General features: G+C 53.7%; 1 protein-coding gene across 1 annotated transcript; it reads right to left on the reverse strand.

Annotated features, from left to right (window-relative positions):
• Positions 1 to 5,838: 5,838 nt before the first annotated feature.
• HTR3B (5-hydroxytryptamine receptor 3B) lies at positions 5,839 to 25,064 on the reverse strand. The gene is made up of 9 exons (XM_019556534.1): positions 24,553 to 25,064; positions 19,285 to 19,445; positions 13,599 to 13,643; positions 12,879 to 12,988; positions 11,964 to 12,133; positions 11,313 to 11,455; positions 7,317 to 7,527; positions 6,504 to 6,713; positions 5,839 to 6,411 (listed from the first exon to the last, which is right to left on the reverse strand). Exons 1-9 carry the CDS (start codon positions 24,608 to 24,610, stop codon positions 6,128 to 6,130), a joined length of 1,392 nt encoding a protein of 463 aa, XP_019412079.1. The 5' UTR covers positions 24,611 to 25,064; the 3' UTR covers positions 5,839 to 6,127.
• Between the last annotated feature and the right edge of the window lie 113 nt (positions 25,065 to 25,177).

Consider the following 25,177-nt stretch of genomic DNA (forward strand, 5'->3'; position numbering starts at 1 on the left):
GCAATGAAGGCGAGTGCTTGGGCACTAAAGCAGGGCTTGGCGTAGGGCCTGGAGCAGAGAGGGCCGCCTAATTGCTGCCTCCGTTGTGGCATCATTAGCTCCAAGCTTTCTCCTGGGTTTTTTCTTAAAGAGATTTTAATGCGGTTTCTATCGGGCCGTCTGTTCTCAGGGAGCTAATCAGCACGATCCTTTTAGCCTTGTTTTCCATGTGTGCATGCGCCAGAGGCTGCCCATTTTCCCTGGGGTTATGGGGCACCTGCCGCAATAGTTGTGTTTCCACAAGATGCCTGGTAGCAGCAGCAGCCTCCGGGTCACACGTGCCCTTGGCATGGGATAGTATTCGCCCTACGGTCTGCCGCACGGTAAGTGCTTTGCTGGAAATCGAAGCATTTGGCCCCACTAGTGTTTGCGAGCCTAGAGACAGCGACCTGCTTCCCTCGACAGTAAGCTCCGGTGCTGGGCTGTGATGGAGCCCAGCTCCGTGTCTGGCTAGACGGGCTTTTGCTGATGCATGAGCAGGTCCAGATTTTCAACGGGCTCCAATTCCTTCTGAAAATGGGACTGTGAGACGGGGTCACGGGCAAGTGAGAGGCTAGCGGAGCCCAGATAGTGATGGGCCCAGCAGGGCAGGACCTGGCTTATGCAGCCTGGCAAAATATTGGAGACTTTGAAACTTTCCCCTTCTCAACAAATAAGTTTGCTGGCTGAGGCAGCACCGATGTGGTTTCTCAGAAAGCTCCCAGCCAGGCTCTCCCTTGGCTTTTTTAAATTAATGCTGGCCTTGACTAGGATTTCCAGCAAGTGCCAAAACCTGCAGGCTCACCCCAGCTCTCCACAGCTGCTGTCTTTGGCTGTCCCTACATCTCAGGGGTCAAGCTGCTTCCAGAAGGACCGAGCAACCATCGGTGGAAACCTGAATGCTGGCTATGACCATGCACTGGCCCGGGTCTGGCCTGTGGATCTGACTTGCTGCTGCTTGGATCCAAGTGAAGCTACAATCATAGGCAATGAGGGTTGAAAGGACTTCAGGAGGTCACTTCTAGTCCAACCCCCTGCTCCGAGCAAGACCAGCCCCAACTACATCATCCCAGCCAAGGCTTTGTCCAGCCAGGTCTTAAACCCCTCCAAGGATGGAGATCCCACAACCTAGGTAATCTGTTGCAGTGCTTTACTGCCTTCCTAGTGAGAGAGTTTTTTCCTAATATCCAACTTCAACTCCCCTTGCTGCAGTGAGACCAGCTGAGAAGCTGCGTCCCAGGTGGTCATCTCTCACGCTCGGCTGGAAGAGGGGGATCGGTCTCCCTGAGGGCTAGGGAGGCCTGGGGGCCTGCCAGCCTTGTTTGCTTGGTGCCTGTGCAAGGTGGTGAGGGTCCCCCAGGGCCCCCAAGGTGTGCCACAAGTCCTTCCTGGGCTTCACGGAGGGGCAGGCGGCTTCGAGGGACCTCGCGGTCCAGTTGGCAAGTAAACAAGAGGTTGTTATTGAGCAGGAAGCATCAGTTATTGAGCTGGAGACTCCCTCCCTGACCCAGGCAGTTTGTCATTAGCACATGGATGATCCAATTTGGGCTGATTGGCGGTTGCCTTGGAGCTGCGCGGCTGAGCTGCTCTGTCTGTGGGGTTTCTCAGGCGCCCACCCCCTGGCTGGCGGCTGCTTCCCCCTGGGTGAGCGAAACCAGCCTTGCTGCCTCTGGCGGGACCTCCCTGTGCCCTGCTGCAAGGGGGCTTGTGCTGCCACCTCCTTCCCAAGGCAGGAAGGGTCCTGGCTTTGAAGGACCTCCCCCCGCCAGCATTTGCTCAGAGCCCACGCAGCCCTCCCCAGCAGCCCGCACCTTGCAGCTCAGCCCCACGCTGCCCCTCTGGGAGCTTTTGTATGAAACGGCTCTAATCAGGCCGGCTTGAAGGGCACTTGAAAAGCCGCAGAAGCACTTGTCGAATCTGCTGGCGTCCTCACATTTCCTCCACGGTCTCCTTGCAACTTATTTTTCTCCCCTGTTGCAAAATTTTGAGCGTGTTTAATTATGGCAAGAAAGCAAGTGGGTTAGGGGGGTGACACAGGTGAAGCCGGGCGTGCAGCAGGGACTGGCCAGCACCCCCTCACATAGCGCTTGTGATGCTCTGCAGGGAAACGTCCTTCCCAGCTCTCGCCTGGCACATTGTTGGGCGGTCGTTGCATCTTGAGCCCATGCAAGTCACTTCCCTGCTCTGCCTCAGTTTCCCTAACCCCAGAAGTAGCAGGGAAGCGCATACAAGCCAAAGGGGGGTGAGTAAATCGTTTGCAATGTACTTGGAGGAGTCGTGAAGCAGCCGGAAAGTGCTGCGGGAGTGCAGTGCAGGCCCCTGTATGTCTACAACAAAATTCATTGGAAAGGGAGGACTTGCTTTGAAAGATTGCCTTGAAATGGGTTTAACTTCAGGCCCTAGCTCCGGGGTTTCTAACCCTTTTAGAGACGTTCGAGCAGGGTCCTAAACACACTCTCAGCCCCAGCCTGCCGGGGTTTTGGAGCAGACGGATGCTCAGGACGTGGTTAACGTTCGGACCCCTCTAATGTTGGCAGGTGGTCCAAGGTCTGGGTGGAAGGCATGTGAGGAGCTGCCGAGAAATGGGGAAGTTTAAAAATGAGTCTGCGGTGAGGCAGCGGTTTGTAAACAGCTGAGCGCAGAGCCATTTCTTGTGTATATGGAGACAGCTCCCCATAAAGCCTAATAGGTTTTTGAAGGATATTGGGCACCGGAGAATCTGTGGCGTGGCTGGGCCTTTAATTTCATTTAGGGAGCAGGCTGGCGGTGCCACAGGCCAGAGGAGGCTGAGTGACAGGATGGGGATGGATGGATGCAGGAGCTGTGCGGGACTGTTTCTGTACCAGGCAGCGGGGACAAAGAGTGGGTTGCAGAGGGGATGTCTGGGGAGAGGGAAAGGCAGAGGCAATCCCCTGTCCCAACAGCGAGGTGCTCTCCATCACCCATCAATGCAGGCTCGGCTGGGTTTGCTAGCTCCAGGGGCAGCTGAGCCGAGCCCCCGGTGCTGGCGGGGGGAAGAGGAGCCGATCCCCGGGAGGCCAGGTTGCGCGTCTTCGAGCATCAGAATCGATAACGTGTCTCTGCGAAGCCCTAGCAGCTGCCTGCCCGCCGGCCCAGCCCCATCACGGAGCCGTGGACCGCCATTAGGGCGCTGCAGGGTCCTCTGAATTGCACGTCTGCTATAACGTAATGCTGCTGAACATGAAATCGGCCCCGGGCTGTGGGCGGAGGCAGGTCTGCCAGCGCTGGCTACGCTGGGAGCTAGCAGCCGTCCTCCCCCAGGCACTGCATGCAGGGTGGATGGAGTTGCTGGGGGAAAAGCACCCTCCCTGTGGTCCTGCTTATGGGGGGAGAGACAGGCTGGGTCCAGGGGTTTCTGCCCCCCTCAGTGATGCTCTTCCCATGCTGCCCCAGCTCCTGCTCCTTGTTCCTGCACCCCATAACTTCTCCCATCCCCTGCTGCCTGCTCCGTCATGCCCGCGGGTCCAAGGGCGTCTCCAGCACGAGTACCTATCTGCCCAGCAGCCCTGGGGTAAGTAATGCAGCAGTTCAGCGTCACAGCTGTGCCCAGCAAAGCACAGATGCAGCCACCTTGCCTCCCAGCCCCCTTGAAGGAGGCTGGGGGCTGATATCCAGCATGAGCCTGATCTGTGAGCCCCGTGACTCATCTCACTAATTTAATCACTGTCACGGGTCATTGCAGACGCTGATGGGTTTGCGCCGCGCTAAGAGCCGGGCTATCTTAAACACCCCGGCGCTGCCTTGTCTTACTAATTATGAACCCATAAATGTCGCCTTCAGTAAATAACTCAACATAAATAGAGGTGGACTTGGAGATAACATGGCAGAACGGCTTCTGCGGCTGCAGGCGTGTGCTCTGTGGCGGGGAAGCCTCGTACCTGCACTCGCGTGTGCCCAAGCTGCTCACATGTACCCACAGCTGGGTCAGGTACTGATGGCCTCTCTGCTCAGAAATTTTTCTCATCAATCCTTCTGGAGTTCAAGGCAATCTAGCCCTGTCCTGTAAATAACCCGGCCCTGCCATTTCTTTTCTTTGCTCTTTTTTTTTTAAAAAGAGCTAATGACAAATTAAAATTGTTCCATGAATTAAACCAAGGGACCTGCTGGGGACCAAGTACACCGTGCACACTGTAATCCAGGGAATCTGCAGCCAGAAGAGATGGAAACAATGGTGGAAGGGCTCAAGCCGCTTCGCCTGACCACCAGCCCGCTAAGGGCCCTCCCCGACTGAGATCCTTCCCAGTCTGAACCAGCATCATACAGGGCACCAAGAGGTTTGGACCAGTTTAATCGGTTCGCTCTTAAGCCTTTCAGCTGTTAGTAGCACAGGCAAAGTGATGGGCCTGTGACTGGCACGGGATTTTGGAGTAGATGACATCTAACCTAGAGGCTTGATTGCAACTGAATCTAAACCCTGCCTGTTTTCTTTTGGGCAACTCGTGCTCTCACGGGGAGCCCATTGTGATGGCCTCTGTCTGCAGCTGGCCTGGGAGGAGGTTTATAGCCGGAGGTGTTAACGGGAGGTTTGGGAAGAAAGCCAAATCCTGCTTTCCCTTCTCAAGCGAGTGCCTCCTGCTTTCTCAACACAGGTGCTTGGCTGTAACCACGAGGACAGGCCCTTGACTGGAGCAAAGAGGACAAAGTATAAGCAAAAACATCCTGCGGGGAATAATTTTACATTAGCAGGAGGACGAGGTGACCTGATCGGTTTTCCCCGTCTGCGATTCTTGTTGCCTTTATTCCTCTTTACGAGCCCCTGTGATTGTATGACTGAGGTAATGGGTTCAAATTTATACCGGCAGTGCTCGGAAAATAAGATTTTATTCGAGCGATAAGAAAACTTCCCAAGTTGTGTTCCCATCCTTAATAATAAAAAATGAATGGGGCTCATAAATAACCAGCCGCGCCATAGCTGGGGAGACGGGCTCTTTCCTACTGTATTTCATTGTTTAATTATCAGCAACACGAAGTTCTGGGGCCCTGGAGGGAACAGTTAACTGTGTCTCTGTAAAAAGTGCCCTGTAATGACACTTGCTGTAATGAGCACAAGCCTGGCCTGGGTCTAAAGGGTATCTCCTACAAACCGGCTTCTCTCCAGTCTCCTCCGAATAGTCCTCTGACAAACGATCGCCCTGCGGGAGAGGGAGACAGAATTGATGCGACACCTGGGGGGCTCGAGCTGCAGAAAAGCACGCCCCAGCCTCGCAGGGAAGCAGCGCTGCTTTGGTCTCTGTCCTGCAGAGCAGCACAGCGAGCGGAGCAAGTCCGTGCAGCTACGGAGACCCCGGGGTCCTGCCCCGCCGGGCCCTTGGCTCTTGCTGCAGCTGCAGCAGAGCATAGCACGTGCTTACATGCCTTGCTGAACAGGGAAGGCCTTGCCCAGGATGAGCACGTGTTGTGGGACTTTGCTGAAGTAACGGCTTTAGACTCCCTGCTAGGGTGCGTCGGGGGGCTGCTCTTACCGGCAGGGGCCAGTGCTTTCATTGATGCCACGGGGCAGCAAGCCAGGGGTGGCAGGACCGGGAGTGTGGCTTGCAGCTGGGTGGGAGATGCCCCTTTTGCTGAATTTCAGCCTCTGCGGGAAGCCTCAGGCAGCTGCTGGGGCAGAGGAGACTCCCGGGCATCTCCGTGCGGGCGCTGCTGGGGACGTGGCTCCAAATTAGGGAGGAAGAGGTGGGAGCAGGGCAGTGGCTCCGAAGCTGATGCTCTTCATTTCATTAGGAGCAGGGGAAGCATTTCATGGGCAATTGGAGCTAAACACCAGCACTGCAGTAATGAGCGGCAAGAGGCAGCTGCAGGTAAAGGCTTTGTGCATTTAATTTCTTTGTTGTTTAGGGGGAATTTGGTTCTGGATGGAAAGCACCAGGAGGTGACCCTGGAGAAGGTCGGGATGGGCCCCGTGCTGGGAGGGGGCAGGATGCCATCCCCGTGGGGCTCTGCGGTTGGAGGTCGTGCCCTGGCAGCGAGAGGTCAGTTCCTCCATCCACCCCAGGCCCCTGAGAAAGAAGGGCCCCTTCTCCAGTCCCCCCGGCCTGGACCTGACCCCGGTGCGTCCTGACGGCACGTGCCATTGGCATTGCTGTGCCCTCTACCCCTCCTGCTGCTGGGAGCTCCACGTCACCCACAGGGCACCGAGCGTGATGGCATAGATGGCTACCACCCCGGCATACACCTGGAAGAGCAGCGCGTCCAGCTTGTACGAGAGCCGGAGCCAGTCGGCTTCCTGCCTGCTGTCCCGATCCAGGGCGCGGAGGCGAGAGCTGATGAGCAGGAGCTGAGCTAGGATCTCCTCCATCGCGGCCTTCTGGGTGGACATCCCCTCCCAGCGTCCTTCTTCTCCTTGCACCGCTGCTTCCCCCGGCAGTGGGGCACCTGCAGGGAAGGCAGGTCAGGCTCAGCATGGCAGCTGTTTGGAGAAATGCATGTGCTCGAGGGGGCTCAGCCCTCCCCAGCCCCCCGTGTACCTTCAGTGCACCCTGGTGCTTGTCGGGCGGCCGGAGCTGCCTGGGAGTTGGCCCCCCGATCCTCTCCGTCCGAGCCGCTCTCCCCCCGACAGCAGTGAGAAGTGAGCCTCTGCCACGCGTGGACTTTGCCTGGATGAAGGCACTTCACAAGCAGGATGGACAGGGAGAGGCTGAGCACCAGCAGGGCCATACAGACGGTGAAAAACACCCCTGAGATGGAGGGGGAGAGACGGGGCCGTTGTGGGGTGAGCGTTGCTGGAAGAGCCCCAGATGGTGTCTGTGGGGCTGGCCACCCTGCAGCCAGGGGCACGCGCCTGGCTAATGGCAGCCCGGCTGGTCCGTGCCCACTTGGTTTAGGACCGCCGGGGACATTGTTTAGTGCCGCTCAATGCCAGCCGTGATCGGGATAAAAATCCTATCCGCTCTGGGCAGGACCGATGTGGTCGGGCTGGCTGCAGTCCTCCGACAAGCAAAGCCCTCCAGGACCATACGCTGCTAACCCCTGGATTAGCCCGTGGGGTTTCTCCTGAAGGGGAGGTGGCAGCTGCCCCATTTCTTGAGTTGTGCAGAGCCTGTCTGCAGGAGGACAGAAGCAGGACAGACCAGATCAGCTGAGACGTCTGGCTCATCTGCGGTGTCTCGCTCTGACACGTTAGAGATTTTTAAGACCGGGATGGTGTAGTTGGGGCTGGTCATGCTTGGAGTAGATGTGACCCCCTGAGCATCCTTCCCACCCTCCTTGTCTGTGATTTCTATGTTCAGAAGGAAGTCCCTGCCGCCTCTGCGCGACCCCGGCTGCGGGTGTCTGCTCACCGATCAGAGGCGTGCCCAGCGCGGCGCCTGGCAGCTCGGCCAGCATGTTGACCTTGAAGACAGTGTAGCCCACCAGCATGCTGCCCTTGAAGGTGATCCGCGTGCCACAGGTGGGGGGCAGGTAGAAGCTGCCCAGGTCCACGGCCATCAGGAAGATGCTGGGAATCAGCAAACTGATGACGTAGAGCAGGGGCCGCCTCCGGATGACGATCTGGGGGAGAAAGGAGTTGGTGCCAGTCTCCCTGAGGTGCCCTGAGACCCTGCGCCGCCTCCCAGCCTCTGGCACTTATGCTACAGGAGCTGTCACTGTGCTAGAGGCTGCCGACAGAGGTGGCCAAGGCCGTATCGCTTCAGTCATTTCCCTGCAAAACTCTGAGATGCTTTTGTGGCTGGCAAGAGCTGTGAGCTCGCTTAACCAGGTGCCTCTCCAAATAACCCCTCTGCCCCTGTGCTTTCCACCTCTCTGCCCCTGTGCTTTCCACAGCCTCTGAATGGCCAGAGTGGTTGTTCTTGCTGGATTTGTGATCCAGGGCCTGAGAGCAGCCACCCCAGGCCCTTCCCTGCTATCCATCAGTCATGCAAACCTGTGTGCAGCATAATCCATCACTACTGAAAAGCATTCCTCGTTTGGGCTTGGCATCTAGGAACGACGTCAGCCGTGGTTCGTGCAGCAGTTTTGAAGCCTGATGGACCTTCAGTAAAGAAGGGAAGCTAAGGAGTGCAAAAGCAAGGACATGGTGCTGGATGCAGCCTGTGGTGGCCTGCTGTTCAGCAGCAAATAATGGGCTCCAGCCATCTCTGTGCTCGACTTCCAGCACCTCAGAGGTTTGGACTGATGCTTACAGGTTTGTAGCTGGCTCTCCAGAGGGATTTCTTAGGTGGGGACATGCTAAGTAGTGCGTCCATTCAACTTGTGAAGTCACATTCAGTGCAGATGCCGTGGGCTCAGCCTGACTGTGACCTTCACTGTGACGGACCAAAGAACCTGCATCTTTTGTCCAAGCGCCAGGTTTGGGGCCCAGGTCTGCTGCAAGCTCCTTGAGGCAAAGGCAGAGCACCTCACTTCCAGCTCAGTCCCTGCAGCAGTTCCAGATATAGCCGGACCATGGCACGTGGCTCCTCCAGGACGGCAGAGTTGGCACCGAGCTTGGGTGGGGTGGGCAGGGCAGGGAGGCTCTGTTTGCACTTTGCTTGGTGAGATACAGCTGCCACCCTGCTGGCAGAGAGGGCTGTGTGGGGGTTGTTTCTGGGCATGAATCCCAGCTCTGTAGGACTTGAGAAAGGACAGAGCCACGGAGATGGCTGGAGCCTGTTATTTGCTGCTGAACAGCAGGCCGCCACGGTCTGGATCCAGAGCCACATCCCTGCTTTGCACCCCTTAGTAGCCTGCATCCTCCTTCCATTATAAAATCACCTCTGACTAGATGGATCCAATAAGTGGGTCCCCCATCCCGGTGCGGGACTTGCTGGGCCTGCGTTTAGTGCATCCCCTGAGCCAAGGCTCAGATCGTGACCCCTGTGGTCCATAGGCAGCAGCTCTTCCCGGCAAGTCCAGAAGATGCCTGCCAGGCGGTGCCTTCTCCAGGTTGAACCCTTCTTAGCTAGGGTTTACCCCGTGCAGATCTTGCACCATCCAAATCCCATCTACTCTAATAGGCTAAGAAGCCCAATGCCTTTAAATTCCACAGCAAAGGGAAGAAAGCACTTTAAGTTTCCACCGCGCTCTCCATTAGACACCCTTCAGGTGTTAGCAATATTATGCCACAATTTCATTATCCATTAAAGCCAGGTAATAATAAGTACACAAAGGTATTTGCAGCCCATTGGTGTTAATGAAGGAGATCCATCTCCTTCCGAGCATGTACGGCAACCGCGCGTCGGAGATGGAATATTACCCAAGGTGAGGCGCCAATTGCCTTTGCGAGAGCAGATCCCGCCAGCACTTGATCTTGCATGACTGTCTTTATGACACAGGTAGAGTCTGACACCCGCGTGCCGGTTTGCAGCGTTGTTTGCTGCTTGCTCTCGCTGCTGTTGAGGCTCCTCCGATGGGCGGGCAGCTGGCAGCCTGCTCCTTTCCAGGCAGTCACAAGTCAGAGGCCGTGAGGGCAGAGCTGATCGGTGTTGTCCTCGGTCCCCGGGGTCAATGTGCAGCGGGCTTCAGGTCTGGGCTGCGGGGAGGGAGGCACTACCCAGATTCGTCGGGGCAGAGCTGCAGAGGTGTGAGCTTGAGCCTTACGTGCTGAGGCCGTCCCCATTCATCGCAGCCGTGAGTGAGGTCCTGGGCATTCACACTGAGGAGTCGGAGGAGGCCTGATGTGATGCCAGGTGCATTGCTGCCTTATGCCTTCCCATTAGAAAACCACCTCTGCCTGGCTGGATACAGTACATGCACACCCCATCCAGATGTGGGACTTGCCAGGTGTGCCGGTGGCTACAGGGACCTCTGCTAACCCCATGGGCACTGCCTGCCTTGGAGCCTGATCCCATCCACAGTCTCCGAGTTCACTGCCATCCAGGCCTTGGGGTCTCATCCTGCTCTAACTCAGTGCTGGCACCTCCTCCAGGGTCTCCAAGGAACAGGCCCCTATGGGGATGGATCCAGCTCAGCATAAATGCCCTTGCCGTGACAAGGGGCTCCTCTTAGGGACCCCTGCCAAAAGTGGCCACCACTTTCCACACTGTAACAGGAGCAGACCGCCTGGCACTAACCTCATAATGCCCCTGCCTTTCCTTGCCAGGGCAGGGGCTGGATTGGGACACGACAGAGAAGAGCCTCGGCACAGCTGAGGGGACCAGAGGCAGCTTCACGGCCACCTGAAGAAAGACCTGGTGGGAGCAGATGCCCCGAGAAGAGGCAGCCAGGTCTGCTGAGGACCCAGGCACTGGGCCTTGCAGGTAAGTCCTGGCTAGACATGCTGCTGGTCTCGGGAAGGCATTTCATATTCCTATGACGACATTTTCCCAGGAACACCCCCATTATCCAGGGCTGGGTCTGAACGGTTGGATTAGCCTGCCCAGGCTGTGCCTTTGCAGTTCTGTCCTGGGCCTGAGGCATGGGCAGAGGCCGGGTCCGTGGCATCGGACTGGGAGCACTTGCAGGGAGGGCTGGAGCGGCTGCTCGTGAGCCCCGAGTTTGGCCCCGCTCCGGAGGGGCCTCGGAGATCGGGCACCGCTGCTCAGCGCCGCATGCAGAGCTGCTGCCTCCGCGCTGTTGTGAGCAGGACGGCCCCGTGCGTTTCCCTTTAAGTGTTCCTCATTACTGGCTCCGGCATTAATAACGTTCGCAGGCTGATATCTTTAAAATTAATGAAGTGTTTAAGTCTTAGTCAAGAAGCTCATCAAAACAAAAACGCGTTTCCCTTCTCCGGTGAGCGGGGGGAGGACAAATTAGCCCCTACCCCTCGGGGCTCCCAGCGCACCCAGTCCTACGTCTGCATGCTAGGCTCACTGTACGGCTTCTCAGCCTGGCGGTCAGAGCTGCTGCCCCTTGGTGCTGGGCTAAATGTCCAAGCGTGGGGGGTGCCAGGCCAGGGCTCCTGGTTCTCAGTGATGCCCACTCCCTTTTCTAGCTGGAAATCATCTTGATGCAGGCACAGAGCCTGGGGCAGTGCTCAGGGTGACTTGTTTTGAGAGCTGGCTTGCAAAAGCCCCTGAAGGGTGAGTCACTTGCCCCCACTCGAGCCAGGGACCGTTGGAGAGTCCAGCTGGTGGTGTCCATTTGCCCATCTTGTGTCTTTTGTGGATGTCCCTGCTGTGGGGGAGTTTTACAAAACAGCCCACTGCTCCTTCTCTCTCCCATCCCCGTGTCTCCTCCCTCCCGCAGCCACGTGCCCGCTAGCCCACCGGTAGCCTGGGATTGCAGGGGTCTCCTGGCCAGCCAGGATGGGAGGCTAAGCGGAGCCTGCATGGGGGAGAGGGATTTGAATGACAACAGGGGGAGGAGGTTGTTGAAGGAAAGGCCACTGGTGCGGAGCAGCGGCAGCAGATACCTACGTGGAACTGGGCCTCGGCGTAGCGCCCGCTGTGGGTGCTCAGGACCTGGTAGCGGCTGGGCACAGAGAGCAGCTCCCATTCGCCGTCGGCCAGGAAGATCTGCTTGTTGTCTGCAGCGTGCGCGGCCAGGTCCACGTCCTCCACTGGGGATAACACACAGTCAGGGCTGGGATGCGGAGAAGGAGCCTTTTAGTGTGAGAGAGCCCCACACTCTTTCTGGGGGGAGCTTCCCCTGCCCACTGGGGCTTGACTTGCTTTCTGCAAGGTCCCTGGGATGCAAGCACACCTGGGCATGCTCTGGGGGGTCGGGAGCCCGCGTGGCACTGCTCCCGTGCACCTCGTTTGCTTCCTCCAGCATCACGCTGGCTCTGGGCTGAGTTTGGTGCAGTAACTAGCCAGTTCTTCAGCCAGGCTGCTCTGACTGTGGTCCTACCAAAGGCCCAAAGCAAGATGGGGCCAGCTGGGCTGCAGCAGTGTTGATACTGGCACCAACCGGGGCACTCGTCCCAAAGGGAAGGGGTGGATGGGGAGCCTAGAAATAGCACATGCACCCCAAGAAAACAACCACCCAGGCTTAAGGGGTGGAGTGGGACAGACAGGGCCTGCCCACGAGGGCCAGACTCTGTGCCCACGCACTTCCCCAGCACTCACCAGTGTGCAGGATGGTGCTGAAGGTCAGGCTGCAGGTCTGGGTGTCAAATGGGAAGGCGTATAGCTCCAGCTGGCATGCAGACACCACTTGCATGGGTTTTTGGTTCCTGACCATCCCGCTCGCGTTCACGTAGACGTAGGGGATATCAAGAGACTTGCTGACATCCACACTAAACGCAACAGGACAGGTGGTTGTGTGAGGCTGGTGGGGAAAACCCCCAGCAGGCTCCTTGCTGGGACACGTGCATGCAGCTGAGAATTCATGCTGAGATGGTAATGGGTGAGATTTCCAGAGGAGCCTTCAGGACTCATGGTGGAGGTGATCTCATTTATAGACCAACTAGATTTTTGCGAAAAACAATTCTTTAATTGCACGCTTTCGGGCACAAATGCCCTTCATCAGGCATCGGAGAAAAGATTGTAGATGTTCTCTTGGGTAGAAATGAAAGTTTGTATTTCATAGGAGATTTGAAGGTGGTAAAATCACCTGTTTGGAAAAGTTCCTTTTATATGCAAATTAGGCTCAGAGAAGTTGGGAGAGTACCTCGAAAACATGCAATTAAAGAACTTTTTTTTTGTAAAAATCTAGTCAGTCTATAGGAGATATCACCTCTACCGTGAGTCCTGATTGCTTTTTCCTTTACACCAATACAGCTACAACCTGGATACTAGAAGAGCCTAGCACTCTCGGGTGCCTCAGTGTTGGGTGGGACTGGCTGGGATAGGAGACTGCCATGGTGCAGAGACATTTGAGTTTTTATTTTGCATTAACAGGGAAGCAGACCTTGGAAATCTGTCTTGAAATGTGAGCATGCCAGGAAGGAGCCTGCCCCAGGTCAGCCATGGAAAAAAAGCACCACGAGCACTTGTCTGGCTGACCAGCCTGCAGTGAAGCCCGGCCTCGTGCCTACTTACAGCTCGTTGATGGTGATATCCGGAGACCAGATGGAGCTGAGCAGCAGGGACACCTCCCTGATCCCATCGTGGAGGCTGGAGTTCCAGGTGAGAAATTCGTCCTTCCAGCTCTGCAGTGGGGAGAGTGGGGATGCGTTTGCTTCAGAGATGCCCTGCTGTGCGGCACGGGGTGCAAGTTGGTGAAGGTGGCATCATAAGGCTGAGCCCCTGACTTTGTTCTTTCAGGGAAGGGAGAGGAGGAAAATCTCCTTGCGCTGGCAGCATGAGAGCAGCTTGACCCCTCTGGTTGTGGCAGAGGAAAGGGTGCTCGTGCCAGCAGCGCGTGTTGCTCCACTTCCCGCAGCACGGGATCCAATATGATCTGCCCTCGGGAATCCATGAGGAGTGGCTTGGTGCACATTTGTGCGCACACGTGTGGGCATACCCACGGCATATTAACTCTCAGAAAAACAGCAACCGGACACAGCTGCTATACAGCAGTGGCTTTCACTTGCAGACCCTTTTGGAAATTATGAATGGGGCACGGTCCCCTTTGAATTTTAAGTGCGGGTAGTCACATACTTTTGATTGATCATAGTCATCTTTCGCGGACCCTTTAGACATAGCCTGTGGACCCTCAGGGGTGCATGGACCACAGGTTGAAAACCACTGCTATAGAGCAAGCAAGGGCTCTTTCTGCTCCTGTGTCGCAAAGAGCAAAGGCCGAAAGGGTTCATTTACCTGCTGTAACCAAATACTCGTCGTGAGCTTTTGATTCTGTGAATCCTGTGGGGAGGGAGGAAAACATATAAGCAAAGGTTTAACAAATCACTGGGTTTAGGAAGAGACAGAGCAGCTTTCAGATCTCCCACCCGACGATCCGCCTGCTGTTACGTATAGTGTCTCAGCTTACTTGAAGCGATAGAGATAAGAGTCTTGTTTTCCTCTTTCCTTAGCATGCATAGCTTGTGCCGTTGGACCAGTAGAAGTCATTGGGACTCATGCTACAGATAATCCTCTCCTCTCCTCTTATATCATTGTTTTCACTGTTTCCCCTTGGCAATGAGGTAACCCCTGCAGTGCCCTGCTATCAGCAATCAGACCCGCTTGTGCAGAAGAGTCCTCCTGGCTTTGATGGGGTTTACTTGCTGTCATAAGCAATGCTCCTGCTAGCAGGTGTTTGGAAGAGCGGGATCACCAGGGCACGACTGCTGCATGTAGCCCGCCCAAGCAGTGAGGATCAGGGCAGCTGTGGCAGCGTGCACTTCAGCCACGAAGCCTGGACACGGGCTCCAAGCAGAACGGTGCAGGCCACGTGAAAGTTGTGCACTGCTGAGCATCCCTGCACTAGCCAAAGGCTGTGCCTGCTGCCCTCACCCCTCTGGCTGCAGTGCAGACAAGCCCTTGGGGGGCTTCTGTAGAGTTGATAAAGGGTGGAAGAAGCCACCCACCGGGCCACGCAGGGTCCAGCTAGCTCAGGACCCTGGCTCCAGCAGTGGCGAGAAGCAGATGCTTTAGATGGAGACTATAGGAATGGGGCACGTCTCGAGTGATCCATCGCCTGTCAGACCCACCCTGGCACCAATCGTCACTGGTTTATGAATCGCAGAGGAAGAGTTGGCACACGGGGCACCGAGGAATCGGACAGTGACCCTTGGATTACCCTTTAGTGATGCTTGTGGGGTTTTGTACTTCAGCACCAGTTGCAGCAGCAAAGCCCGGAGCATTTGTGTAGATTCAGGAAATACAGATTTTGGGGATTTGACTGTGCTTTTTTTATGTTATATTTGTGATGCAAAAGGGACAGCAGAAAACATGCCTGAGAGAGAGAGAGTGCAGTACTGGCTTTTAGCTGAGGAGTTTTCTTATATATATTTTTTTTTTAACTGACTAGATTGCAAATTGATTGTATCCTTTTACATTTCTGGCGGACACCGTGAGACTGTGTGGAAGGGTCCTGGGGTTTGTTTGGCCATCACCCCACTTCTTGCCAATCCTCAGTTCCACTTTATTATTCATCTGAGCCTGTACAATCCTCACTACAGTAAATTATCTTTGATAAAATGGCACTTGGGCTGCACTTGACACTCTAAACGAATCACCAGCATCTCTCTTGCACCCTAATTAGTTACTGTGACATTAATCAGGCTGCTAAGCATAATACATATTCTCAGCAAACCCACAGCTAAAAATATGAGGCTGAGCTTATATCAGTAATCAGGATCTTCATAATTTTTCAGAGGGGGTTGTCTCAGTGGCTACAGACAGCTGGGTGTGTTAAGTGTGTGTGTGCGCGCTGGATGTGTGCGTTAAACCGGTGTGTGCACGTGTGTGTGTGTGTGTGTGTGTGTTTTAGTGCTCTGAAACCAGAAGAGGTGACTGCAAGCAAGGTGCATTTTGTTATGACCAGGCAGGTAGAAGTTTCCTGCTTTTGGAAGGACGAGGCACCTTTCCCGTTTCCTCTCTGGTGGTGTTATAGGATGTCATACCCCCTGCACTCAGGATCAGGGTCGCACTTCTGAGGGCTGTTCAAACAAAGAAATAGACCCAGTCCTTCTTCTGAAGACCTTATGGTCTGGGGCTGTAGCCACTGAAACCCGTGCCTCCATTTAGGAATGGGAGGAGGGCTGTTGCACTCAAGTTTAAGTGCGGCCCAGTGTTTGTAGGACCAAGGCTCTGCCTGTTCCTGAGCCAACAGGGTTTGTCAAATGGATTAGTCTCCTGGACCGTGGTTCAAGCATGAGCTCAGGAAGGAAGGTTGCCTGAAGCATAGATAATCCGAGGTCCTTGCAAAGAGAGAATGACAGGAGCTGCTCCTGATGCGGGACTGAGAGCGTAGCAGGAATGCCTCTTGTTGCAGCCCAGGGCCCTGCAGCTCATCTTCTGCTTTCAGCATGGCACAGATGCAGTCCCCAGCCCCTGAAAAAGTGGAATAAGAAATCACTGGAGGCCACAAAGGCACTGCAGGACTATCCAGAAGCCTTTGATCTTCACACTGGACGTTGCGCTGGGAGAAAACTGTGCGTCTTTTCTTCTAACTCTCCAGTGCACCAAATCTGACCTCGAGAGGGAGCCCTGCACCTGCATCTAGCGGGGACGAGAGATGCCCAAAGGACAAAACTCACTTCTTGGCTATAAACCCAGCGGTGCAAAGGCAGTGTGCCCGCTCCTGGGGGACATTGAACCGTCCTGTTAGCAGGATGCTCCTGGTGATCTAACAGCCACCTTCACACACCTCTAACTTGCATGAGCTCATGTGATGTGGAAAGGGTGAGGTCCAGGTCAGACAGACCTAATACAGGGAGACCAAGCTCCTTTCTGGCTCGCCTGACCCCGTTGCCCCCCATGGACGGCAGGAATGGCAGCATGCGTGATTCAGGCTGAAGGGTGAGGACCTCAGGTAATGCCTTACGAGCTCTGCTGAGCAGTCACCAGCTGGAAGCCGCAGGAGGACTGTCCCTACGGCTGGCTGGTTTTTGCTGCAGACGTCTGTGTCAAGGGATGATTTCGCTTCCAGATGAAACACCGTTGATATTCACTGGACTTCTTTTTGTGTTTGTCCGAGATGCAGATGACTTACTGCAGGAACACAGCTTGGCAAAGGCCTACAAGAGACACTGGACAACCCCTGTCTTGACTAGGGCCACTTCTTCTGTTACCCCAACTATTGCTTGACTGGTACCTCCCTCTGCCACCTATTTCACCATCTATTTTGTTTTCCTTTCTCCTCCTAAAAACCTCTTTGCGGATGACTCTTCCATGCCCGCTGTTAGGTTCCCCATCCGGACGGCTGAAATTCCAGCATCGGTTGATTTGGGGGGGGGGGCGCGGAGAAGTCTGCAGCGAAAACTAGAGTCTTTTTGTCAAGTGGAACAACAAGTTTTTCAATGCCAGCTGGCTGGCGTAATTGGTTCTCTCGTGGCATTATTCACAGCTCTTTCCTCTTTCTTTTCCAGATACCTTCCATCTTGCTTGTTAAAAGCAAAGGATATTTCGGAGAATTGGAATTCATTAGTCTTCCTAACAGAGGGAGCCTACTTAGACCTAAATTGGTGGTTAGCAAATGTACAGATAATTCCCACACATTCTTATTTATCTTCCCCAGTTCGGCAGACTATAGAAACAGATGCCTCAGCGTCTGTCTGGGAGGCTCTAGTCAATGGAGTGGAATACAAAGGTATCTGGGATTCGGAATTGACAAAACCCAATATAAACAAATTGGAGCTCTTCCCCGTTGACTAGATTATCTCCCTAATCAGATTTCCCCAAGGTCCCCGTAATAACTTAATATTCTCAGACAAGACTAGTCTTTTATGGATGGGAAACAGGAGGCAAAAGATCACAATAGGAGTCAGAGGCAGCGATGAAGACGGGGCGAGAACTCTTCACGCGAAACAATGGTTGCTAAACAGTTCGTCTATTAGCACACGCACCTGCTGAAGTCTCGACTGCTTCCAGTCTTTTAGAGCCTGCTGCTTCTTGACAGCGTTGGCACCAGAGCCAAATCTCTGCTCGCGTGTATCTGGCAGCGTGCATACAGCCTCATTAGTGCCAAAGATGCAAAGAAGACCCTGACCCAAATGCTCTTTTTTCTCAGCCTCATCTTGGGCTGGGGGCACACCTTCACTCACTCCCCTCATTGAAGCTCTAGATGGAAGCTTTGTCTGGGTACCATTTAAGTCACTGCTTCCTACGGTGTGTAAAAGATGATGAGAGACTTACAGGTTTTATAGACATTAGGGCTGGAAGGGACCTCGGGAGATCATCGAGTCCAGCCCCCTGCCCCAAGGGCAGGCAGTCAGCTGGGGTCAGGTCACCCCAGCAAGGTGAGCATCCAAGGGTTTCTTAAAGGTATCCAGGGTAGGTGCTTGCACCACTTCTCGGGGGAGTCTGCTCCAGACTCTGGAGACTCGGGCACTAAAGAAGTTTTTCCTTATGTCCAGTCTAAAATGGTCTAAAAGTTTTCCCTTATGTCCAGTCTAAAACGGTCTTCCAGCAGTTTGTGACTGTTCGACCTTGTCTTCCCTGGGGGTGTCCTGGGGAGCAGATGTTCTCCCAGTTCCTGATGCACGTCCCTGACGTACGTATAGGCAGCCACCAAGGCCCCCCTGAGCCTTCGCTTCTCCAGGCTGAAGATCCCATGGCTCTCAGCCTCTCCTCCTAAGACCTTCTCTCTTGACCTCTAATCTTGGTCTGGGGTAACACCTTCACTCAGACCCCCTAACTGAAGGGAAGGTGATGAACTCTAGAGGGAAGCTTGGTTTGGGTGACATTTAAGTCACTGTGTGTAAAAGATGATGAAGGACTTGTTACACTGAAGACAAAGAAAAGCAATGTCCTGTTAGTGCTGCTTTGAGAAACACTTGCCTTTAGTTGCTATAACAAAACAGCATTTTCCAGCTCTATCCTCACCCCTTTTCTACCCTTACAGGCCTGGGGCAAAAGGGAATCGGCTCTGGCATGCGGGACAACATCCCTGCCTTGATCCACACCCAACCTTTGGGGCTTTAGAAGCCCTGAAATGCAGTCTCAGTGCACCAGCAAGAAGGAATTAAAGAGCTGCCACATCGGAGGTAATTGCCGTGCTTGTAGTTATTCATTAATTCATGTAGCATATTTCATATAATTAATACTGTGCCCACACTGTGCCCATGTTAATATACTTCCTTGCTTCTCAGCGCATTTCAGCAGCTTCCAGAATATCAAAACAGCTCAGGTAAGGTATGGATGGCACAGACTTTCTGACTGTGCTCAAAGGGATGTTGTTGGAAGTCAAGCCCAGGTTGTATTGTTCCCTTGTCCTGTACTATGAGTAATTCTGTAGGCTGCTGAAGTGGACAAGAGTATAATGCAAATGGCAGTGGTTGCTTTGTCTGTATTTGACTCGGGTTGGACTGGTATCATTGGGGTGCTCAGTGAGACTGTGCTGGTAGTTTCACTTCCTGGATCTTCACCTGGGCAAAGTGGCTTGCACATGGGTTTCCGGGGGTGCAGAGAAAGCTCCAAGGGTGGGGTTTTCAAAGCAGATTGAGACCGTTCGTACTAATCCTGTTCACACTCTGTCTCACTTGGGCAATCCCAGCCCTAATGCTCTCAAAATCGTTAATTGAAACTGATAAATGGAAAGGATTTACAAAACGTGGCCAATCTAATCTATCTCTTTATAACATGTATTTAAAAAAAAATTCATCCTTGAAGGCAAGGAGAAGTGTGCAGCTTTCCAGCTGAAATGAGCACAGCGGTGCCAGTTTGTAAGTCTGCTCTTTGCATTATGAAATTCAAGAAATTCGCATATAAATGGAACAGGGGCAAAATGGTCCATCAATAGAAAGTCCATAGTCACCAGCTTTAGATGCATTCCCCTCCTTATGCAGTAGATTGAACTGCATTATAAACAGCTATGCATGTTATTTGAGGGTCTGTTTACCACATCCAGCACCGCGTGGACAAAGAGGTCCAGGTACACCGTCGTGGCCTGTGCCCAGTTCCTGACGGGCCGCACTCCCTTGCTGTAATTGCGGAGGAGGCGCCGAGTCAGACGATGCAGGGTAGAGTTTCTGGCGCATCCAGCAACTGCGCTGGAGCTTCCTGAAAAACAAACAGACCCATCGTGTGATTGGGCCTGGACCGATGGAAGGAGAAAAAGTGGTTAACTTTTCTGTTGTTGCTGAGCCTGGCTTGTCACGGGGGATTCGCGGGGAAGGGAGCATCAAAGCTATTCACGCTTTGGCTGCTGGCTGGAATCTACCGGGGGTGGTCATGGCCCAGAGCTGGGACCAGTCCATGACTGCTTCGCAGCCTATGAAATGAGCCCGTGGTTTTCAGCTCCTAGTTGGCAGAAGCTGTATCACGTAAGAGCCATGCGATGGCCATACATGCTGCCCAGCTGGCAGCCTCAGCAGAGGTGCTGTCAGATTTAATATTGGACTTTAGGTAGTGGCACTGAATTCATAAACGCTTGAACAAGTGTAGTCCATTCTTTGAAGAGAGCATTTTTTTAAGGAAAATCGTTCATATCCCAGGTCAAATTACCCAATTCAGGTCCAAATCCAAATCATTCGAGAACCGTATATGGCCCTGCTACCAGCAAGTATCTTCCACCCCAGCGTGGGGCTTCAGATGCTTCCAAAGCCTTTGGCAGGCATTTTTTTTCCCCGAACATATTTATACAATTCTCAACTTCAAGCATATGACAAAGAACAACAGAAAACTTCAGCTAAGCGAAGACGCCCAGTAAATCATAGTGACAATAGACGCACTTAGTCTAATTTAAAATGCAATGTAATAAACCAAAAAGACAACAGAAAGCCTTTGCATGAGTCTTACGTAGTCCCAAGAGCAAAGTGTCCCCTTACAGCCAGGGATTCAGAAAGTGCTGGGGAATCTGCAGGGTGTCCTGGGCATGGGAGGGGAGATCCCACAGGCCTCCTCTCTGCCTGGGTTTTTACCAGTGAATCTGCACCTCCTTCTCTCCCTTTGATGCCTTGACCACAGACACATATTACATGTCCCTCCCGTATAGCACCTCTCATGCATTCAGGGCATCCCAGTCTCTCACCTCTTACAGGTTCTGCTTTGAAATGTAAATGCAGTTCTCTGCTTGCTTTGGTCACACCAGCCCAAGCAGTCTGGGACCCTGCCCTGCTCCCTTATCTCCCTCTCCAACATCCACTTGTCATGATTGTGTCTTGTGTCGGGTCTTTGCCAGCAGAGGGGCCCAAGACTGACTAGAGACGGCAGCCTACCTCCCATCCCCGGTCTCTCTCAGCCAGGTGCCTTCAGCTCAAAGATGAGCCACGGGGGGCAGTCCTCAACAGGGTTAGCGTGCTACAGCCTGCATCGGCCCTGCTCCGTGGAGGTGAAGACAGCTTCAGCCTCTGATGCTATATCCATCATCTGACACCTTTCACCGGCACCAAATGCCATTCTTGTGCTTTCAGGAAAGGAGGTTTCCTGTTAATGGACTTTCCGTTCTGCATTCTCAGGTTCGAGAATTAGCCCAAGAGCCTGCCTGTGAATCAGAAACGAGCAAACTTGGTGCGCATGACAGTTTGGAAGTGAAAAAGTCTGTTTAATCCTTCTTCAAGCCTCCTCCCATCCACCTGCCTTGGAAATGTGCTCATCAGGAAACCCAAATGCCTGCTTGCATAGTTAAAAACAAAAACAAAAAAACAACCAAACAAAAAAATCATGGCCAATCTAGCCCGTTGCTAGTGACAGGACTCGGCGCCTCTCTGGGCAAAGCAGGTGAGGGGGGCGAGAAACGAGGCTCCGCAATTGCAAGTGACATGTTTCTGAGTGCTCCTTCAGAAATGCAAAAGGATCTTTTGCTCACATGCCTCAGCGGCCCTGGGGGACCGCGGCTGCCCCCAGCCATTGGGCCGGCGCAAATTGCCAATGCGTGCAAGCACAATCTAATCTACAGCGCCCCGCGTGTACTTTCGGCCGAGCCTGCGGCACTTTTGATGGCTGTTTTGATGAGCTGTTGAAGATGGGAGAGATCCGGCAGGAAACTGTAAATGAGATGTCCTTTCCCAGAGCACTGGGGCCTTTTGCTACCCATTCCCTTATGAAGAATGAGGCGTCACGAGATGCCACAGGCAGCAGCTCCAGGATTTATCAATGTCATTGCGGAGGATGATGCTGCCGGTGTGATTCAAGCCCTGGCACAGGCTGCAGAGTCACAGCATCGAGCTCACCGAGGCCGAGAGCCAAGCGAACCCCTTGCTCCCTTGCTGTGCTCTGAGCAGCAGCCCTCCTTCCTCCACCTGTCTCCAGGTGCAGTTCACGTGGTCTCAGCTGGGACCACCTGGCCCCAGCTCCGACCAGCTCAGCCACAGGGTATTGCCCCCCGGTTCCTACCAGCTCATCTGGGTGAGGGGCAGCTTTCACCAGTGACCCCTTTTGGTTTGGCTGATAGAGATGCTATGGACTGGCAATGAGGGAGGGTCATTAAAGTCCGAGTTGTGCATGGCATGGAGCAAGGCCTGGTGAGGGACCATGGACTCCTTAAGTGAACACCAGTACCCAGCCCCAATTTGACCCTGGAGATAAATGACACTATACCTTAGCCACTGTGAACAAGGATCCATTCCCTTAAGAGCAGCAGAGTCTGGGATACAACTGGGGACACGTTCAGGGACGCAGTGGGCGAGATCCTCAGATGGCACCACCTGGGGTAGCTCCTTTGAAGCCATTGGGCTGCATCAGTTGACGCCAGTGAAGCATCTGGCCCAGCACACTGTGTCTAGATGTTTCTTTGTGCAAGCTCCTTTCCTAGCCTTTACGAGCACGGAGAGGCTTCAGGGACTTGACTGGATGTTCACTGCAGCTAGCTTGTGATGGTCCTCCCCAGTGCTTCTCCAAGTGCTGGCTAGAAGCAGCACGAGGCAGAGATGCAAGAGGAAGCTTGTTTTCCAAGACCTGTTCTTGCCGCTTTTATCAGCGGGGAATAAGATATACCCGAGGGAGTATGTCCACCAGTGGTCAAGACTGAATGGCTCTTGAGTGTCCTCTGAGGACAGTGCAGGCAAATAGGTGTGGGACTATCTGCTCCCTATAGCTGCCTGATACCCCCATGAACAGAGATTGGATGAAACCTTGAAGCAGGAGGTTTGCTCACCTTCCAACACTGTTTTCCTCAGCCGAACTATTCTGCCCATGTTTGTTATCTCTGTAATAATCACCAAGTCTCGATGCATTCTTGGTTCCCACAACCTCCTGTGGCAGCGAGTCCCACAGACTCGTTACAAAACTAGTGAACAAATATTTCCTCTTTGACGTGGGGCAAAGTCCACTCAAATTTCAAACCTGCTGCGGGACCTTTTCAGGGGAAAGCCCCGGTTCCAGGTGCATGCATTTATTTGCTCTAACAAAAGGAAACAACTGCATTTTTGCCATGAGCTGGATTAATTACTGCAGAGGGAGTTTAATATTTAAGGGGTCATTAATTCACGGCACATTTTGCCTCTGAAAACAGTGACGTTCACATGGACCAGTCTCAGATCAGCGCTCGTCTCAATGGGCACAGAAAAGATGCACTAAGTGGCGAAGAAGTGGTTCTCCTGTGACTTCTCGGTGCACAGCGATACAGCGGCAATCCAAGGGATGCTTGCTCGGGACTGCTGCAGCCTTGGTTGGTCTCTGAGAGAGTCCCTTGACACTAGCCCAGGCTTGGCTTCTAGAGCAAGGGGGAGCCCAGGGTCCTCCCCAGCCTGAGCCCTCCACCCCTCTGCCTCAGCTGTTCCCTTTCCAGTCTTGGCATCTCCGCAGAGCTAGTCTCAGTCCCCAGATACTTCTGGCCAGGAGCAGCCAGATCACTTCCCCCACCCTCCACACTCTCCATTGCCCTGTGTCTCTCCTCTGGACACCTCCTGGGTATGGGCATCTCACCTTGGCTGACACATCCACAGAGCCATTCAAGACTCTGTGGATGCTAAAGGTCTGTCCTGTCTCCTCCTGCTCTGGCACTAACCCTTCCTTCTCTGTGCACAAGTGAATCGAGTAAACTGAGTCACGCAGTATTATAATGAGGTAGATGCCATTACAATAAAACCCATAATTCATCACAGCGGTGCTTGTGCTTGTTGCAGGGTGGGGGTTGCAGAGGCGAGGAATGGAGTAGGCTGGATACTGGGGGTTTTTTGACATCCCCCTCCCCCCCAGCCCCTTCATTTATTTGCTCTGTTTGGCTGTGTAAGGCTGTGTCACTGCAGGCAGATGCACAGATCCCTCTTGGCTCTCCTGGGGTCACTCCTGCTGTTTGAAGGCACAAATCTCGGTGTGGTGCTGCATGGCACGTGGATTTCTAACTGCGTGCGAGGGGATACAGAGCTGGCCGGCCTCCCTCCGGCACCTCCAGATCATTCCTACTGCCAGTACCCTGAGCTAGTAAAACATCCTCATGTCTCATGTCTCGAGCGCTCGGCTCCCTCCCAGACTGGGCCCACAGGCCGGTGGCTTCTCAGGGCAGGTTGTGTTTTCGTGTCAGATGCGAGACTTTGCAGAAAGACACCTAACTTTTGTTGCACGTGCCTCAGTTTCCCCATTTGTACAGTGGAGCTACTGGTAGCTTAACCCTCCTCCCATCTCCCTCTCCTCTCTCAGAAGCAAAAAATGCTTAGCTTTTTTTTTTTTTTTTTTTTTTGCAACAGGCCTGAAAAGGAGCTATGCCTTTGCCCTTCACCAGTGTTCAGCCCTGCAGTGATGCAGAAGCTGCAGGACAGTTAAACCATGAAACAAAGCGGGTGCCATGAAATGGATGAACATTGAGCTAAAATTTTAGCAGACCCAGGCAGGTCTCAGAGACTCACAAAGCTGGGGATGGAAAGCAGGTGTCAAGCCCGTTTCCCTTCGTTGCTGCGTACCCATGTGTGCATCTGCACCTCTGCAGTCTGGCTGCCCTGCAAACTGAGTGTTCACATCTCGGCTTAACCCTGAAAGCCCTGGTGCTGTCTAGACAGATCGATACCTGGGAGGACAATGTTTGTCTTGGATCTATCAGAGCCAGAGAGGAAGCAGCGGTGCCCAGGCACATATTCCAGATATCCTGCTGGTTGTCCCCAGCCGGGAGTGCTCTCGGCGGATGGTACTTGCAGGAAGTGCGTTCCTGCTGCGTGCCTCTCGTGTGCAACTTGTGCAGACCCGAGAGAGCGAGGACAATGTTTACAGCATCCATTTCGGATAAAGAACTTACCCGTGGCGAGGAGGCCGAGGAGGAGGAGGAGGAAGAGCGTTATGGACCCGGTTGGCATCTCATCCACTGCAGCGCCTGGCTCTCTCTGGTGTTTCCACCTCCTTTAGGGCAAGCGACTAGGGCGTTATTCTCTCGAACCCACCCGTGCCTCTGAGGCAAAGGTGGCTGTTACTTGAATGTTTCTGGACTCATCACTAGCTCTCAACATCCCGGCTCCTCCCAATCTGGAATTGGATTATGTGCAGCATTTTAATTTCATTGACATGCAAGCACTAAGTGACTAATGGAAGCCAAGGCTGCTCCCCCAGGAGAAGAAATACCATGCTAATCTGATTTCCTCCAGTGCTCTTACCTGAGGCTGTGTCTGTCTCTGCCTTACAGGATGCTAATTCCATTAATAATTGAGGCCCAAATAGCTGCTTTAAATCAGACATACGCAGCAACGTCTTCAACATTTGACAGTAGTTACTGCGCTCCTGAATTACTTTGGATAATGGAAACCTGCTATTGTTTAATGAAGAACAATCGCTAACAGTGCAGGGGGGAAAAAAAACCCTGTCTGCTTTTTGTCTTTCCTGCCTCTCTTTAATTAAAAGACGTATTACACTGTGATTAAAGTGAGCGC

This window comes from Crocodylus porosus, unplaced genomic scaffold (genome assembly GCF_001723895.1).
Source record: "Crocodylus porosus isolate Cpor-Errol unplaced genomic scaffold, CroPor_comp1, whole genome shotgun sequence".
NCBI lineage: Eukaryota > Metazoa > Chordata > Crocodylia > Crocodylidae > Crocodylus > Crocodylus porosus.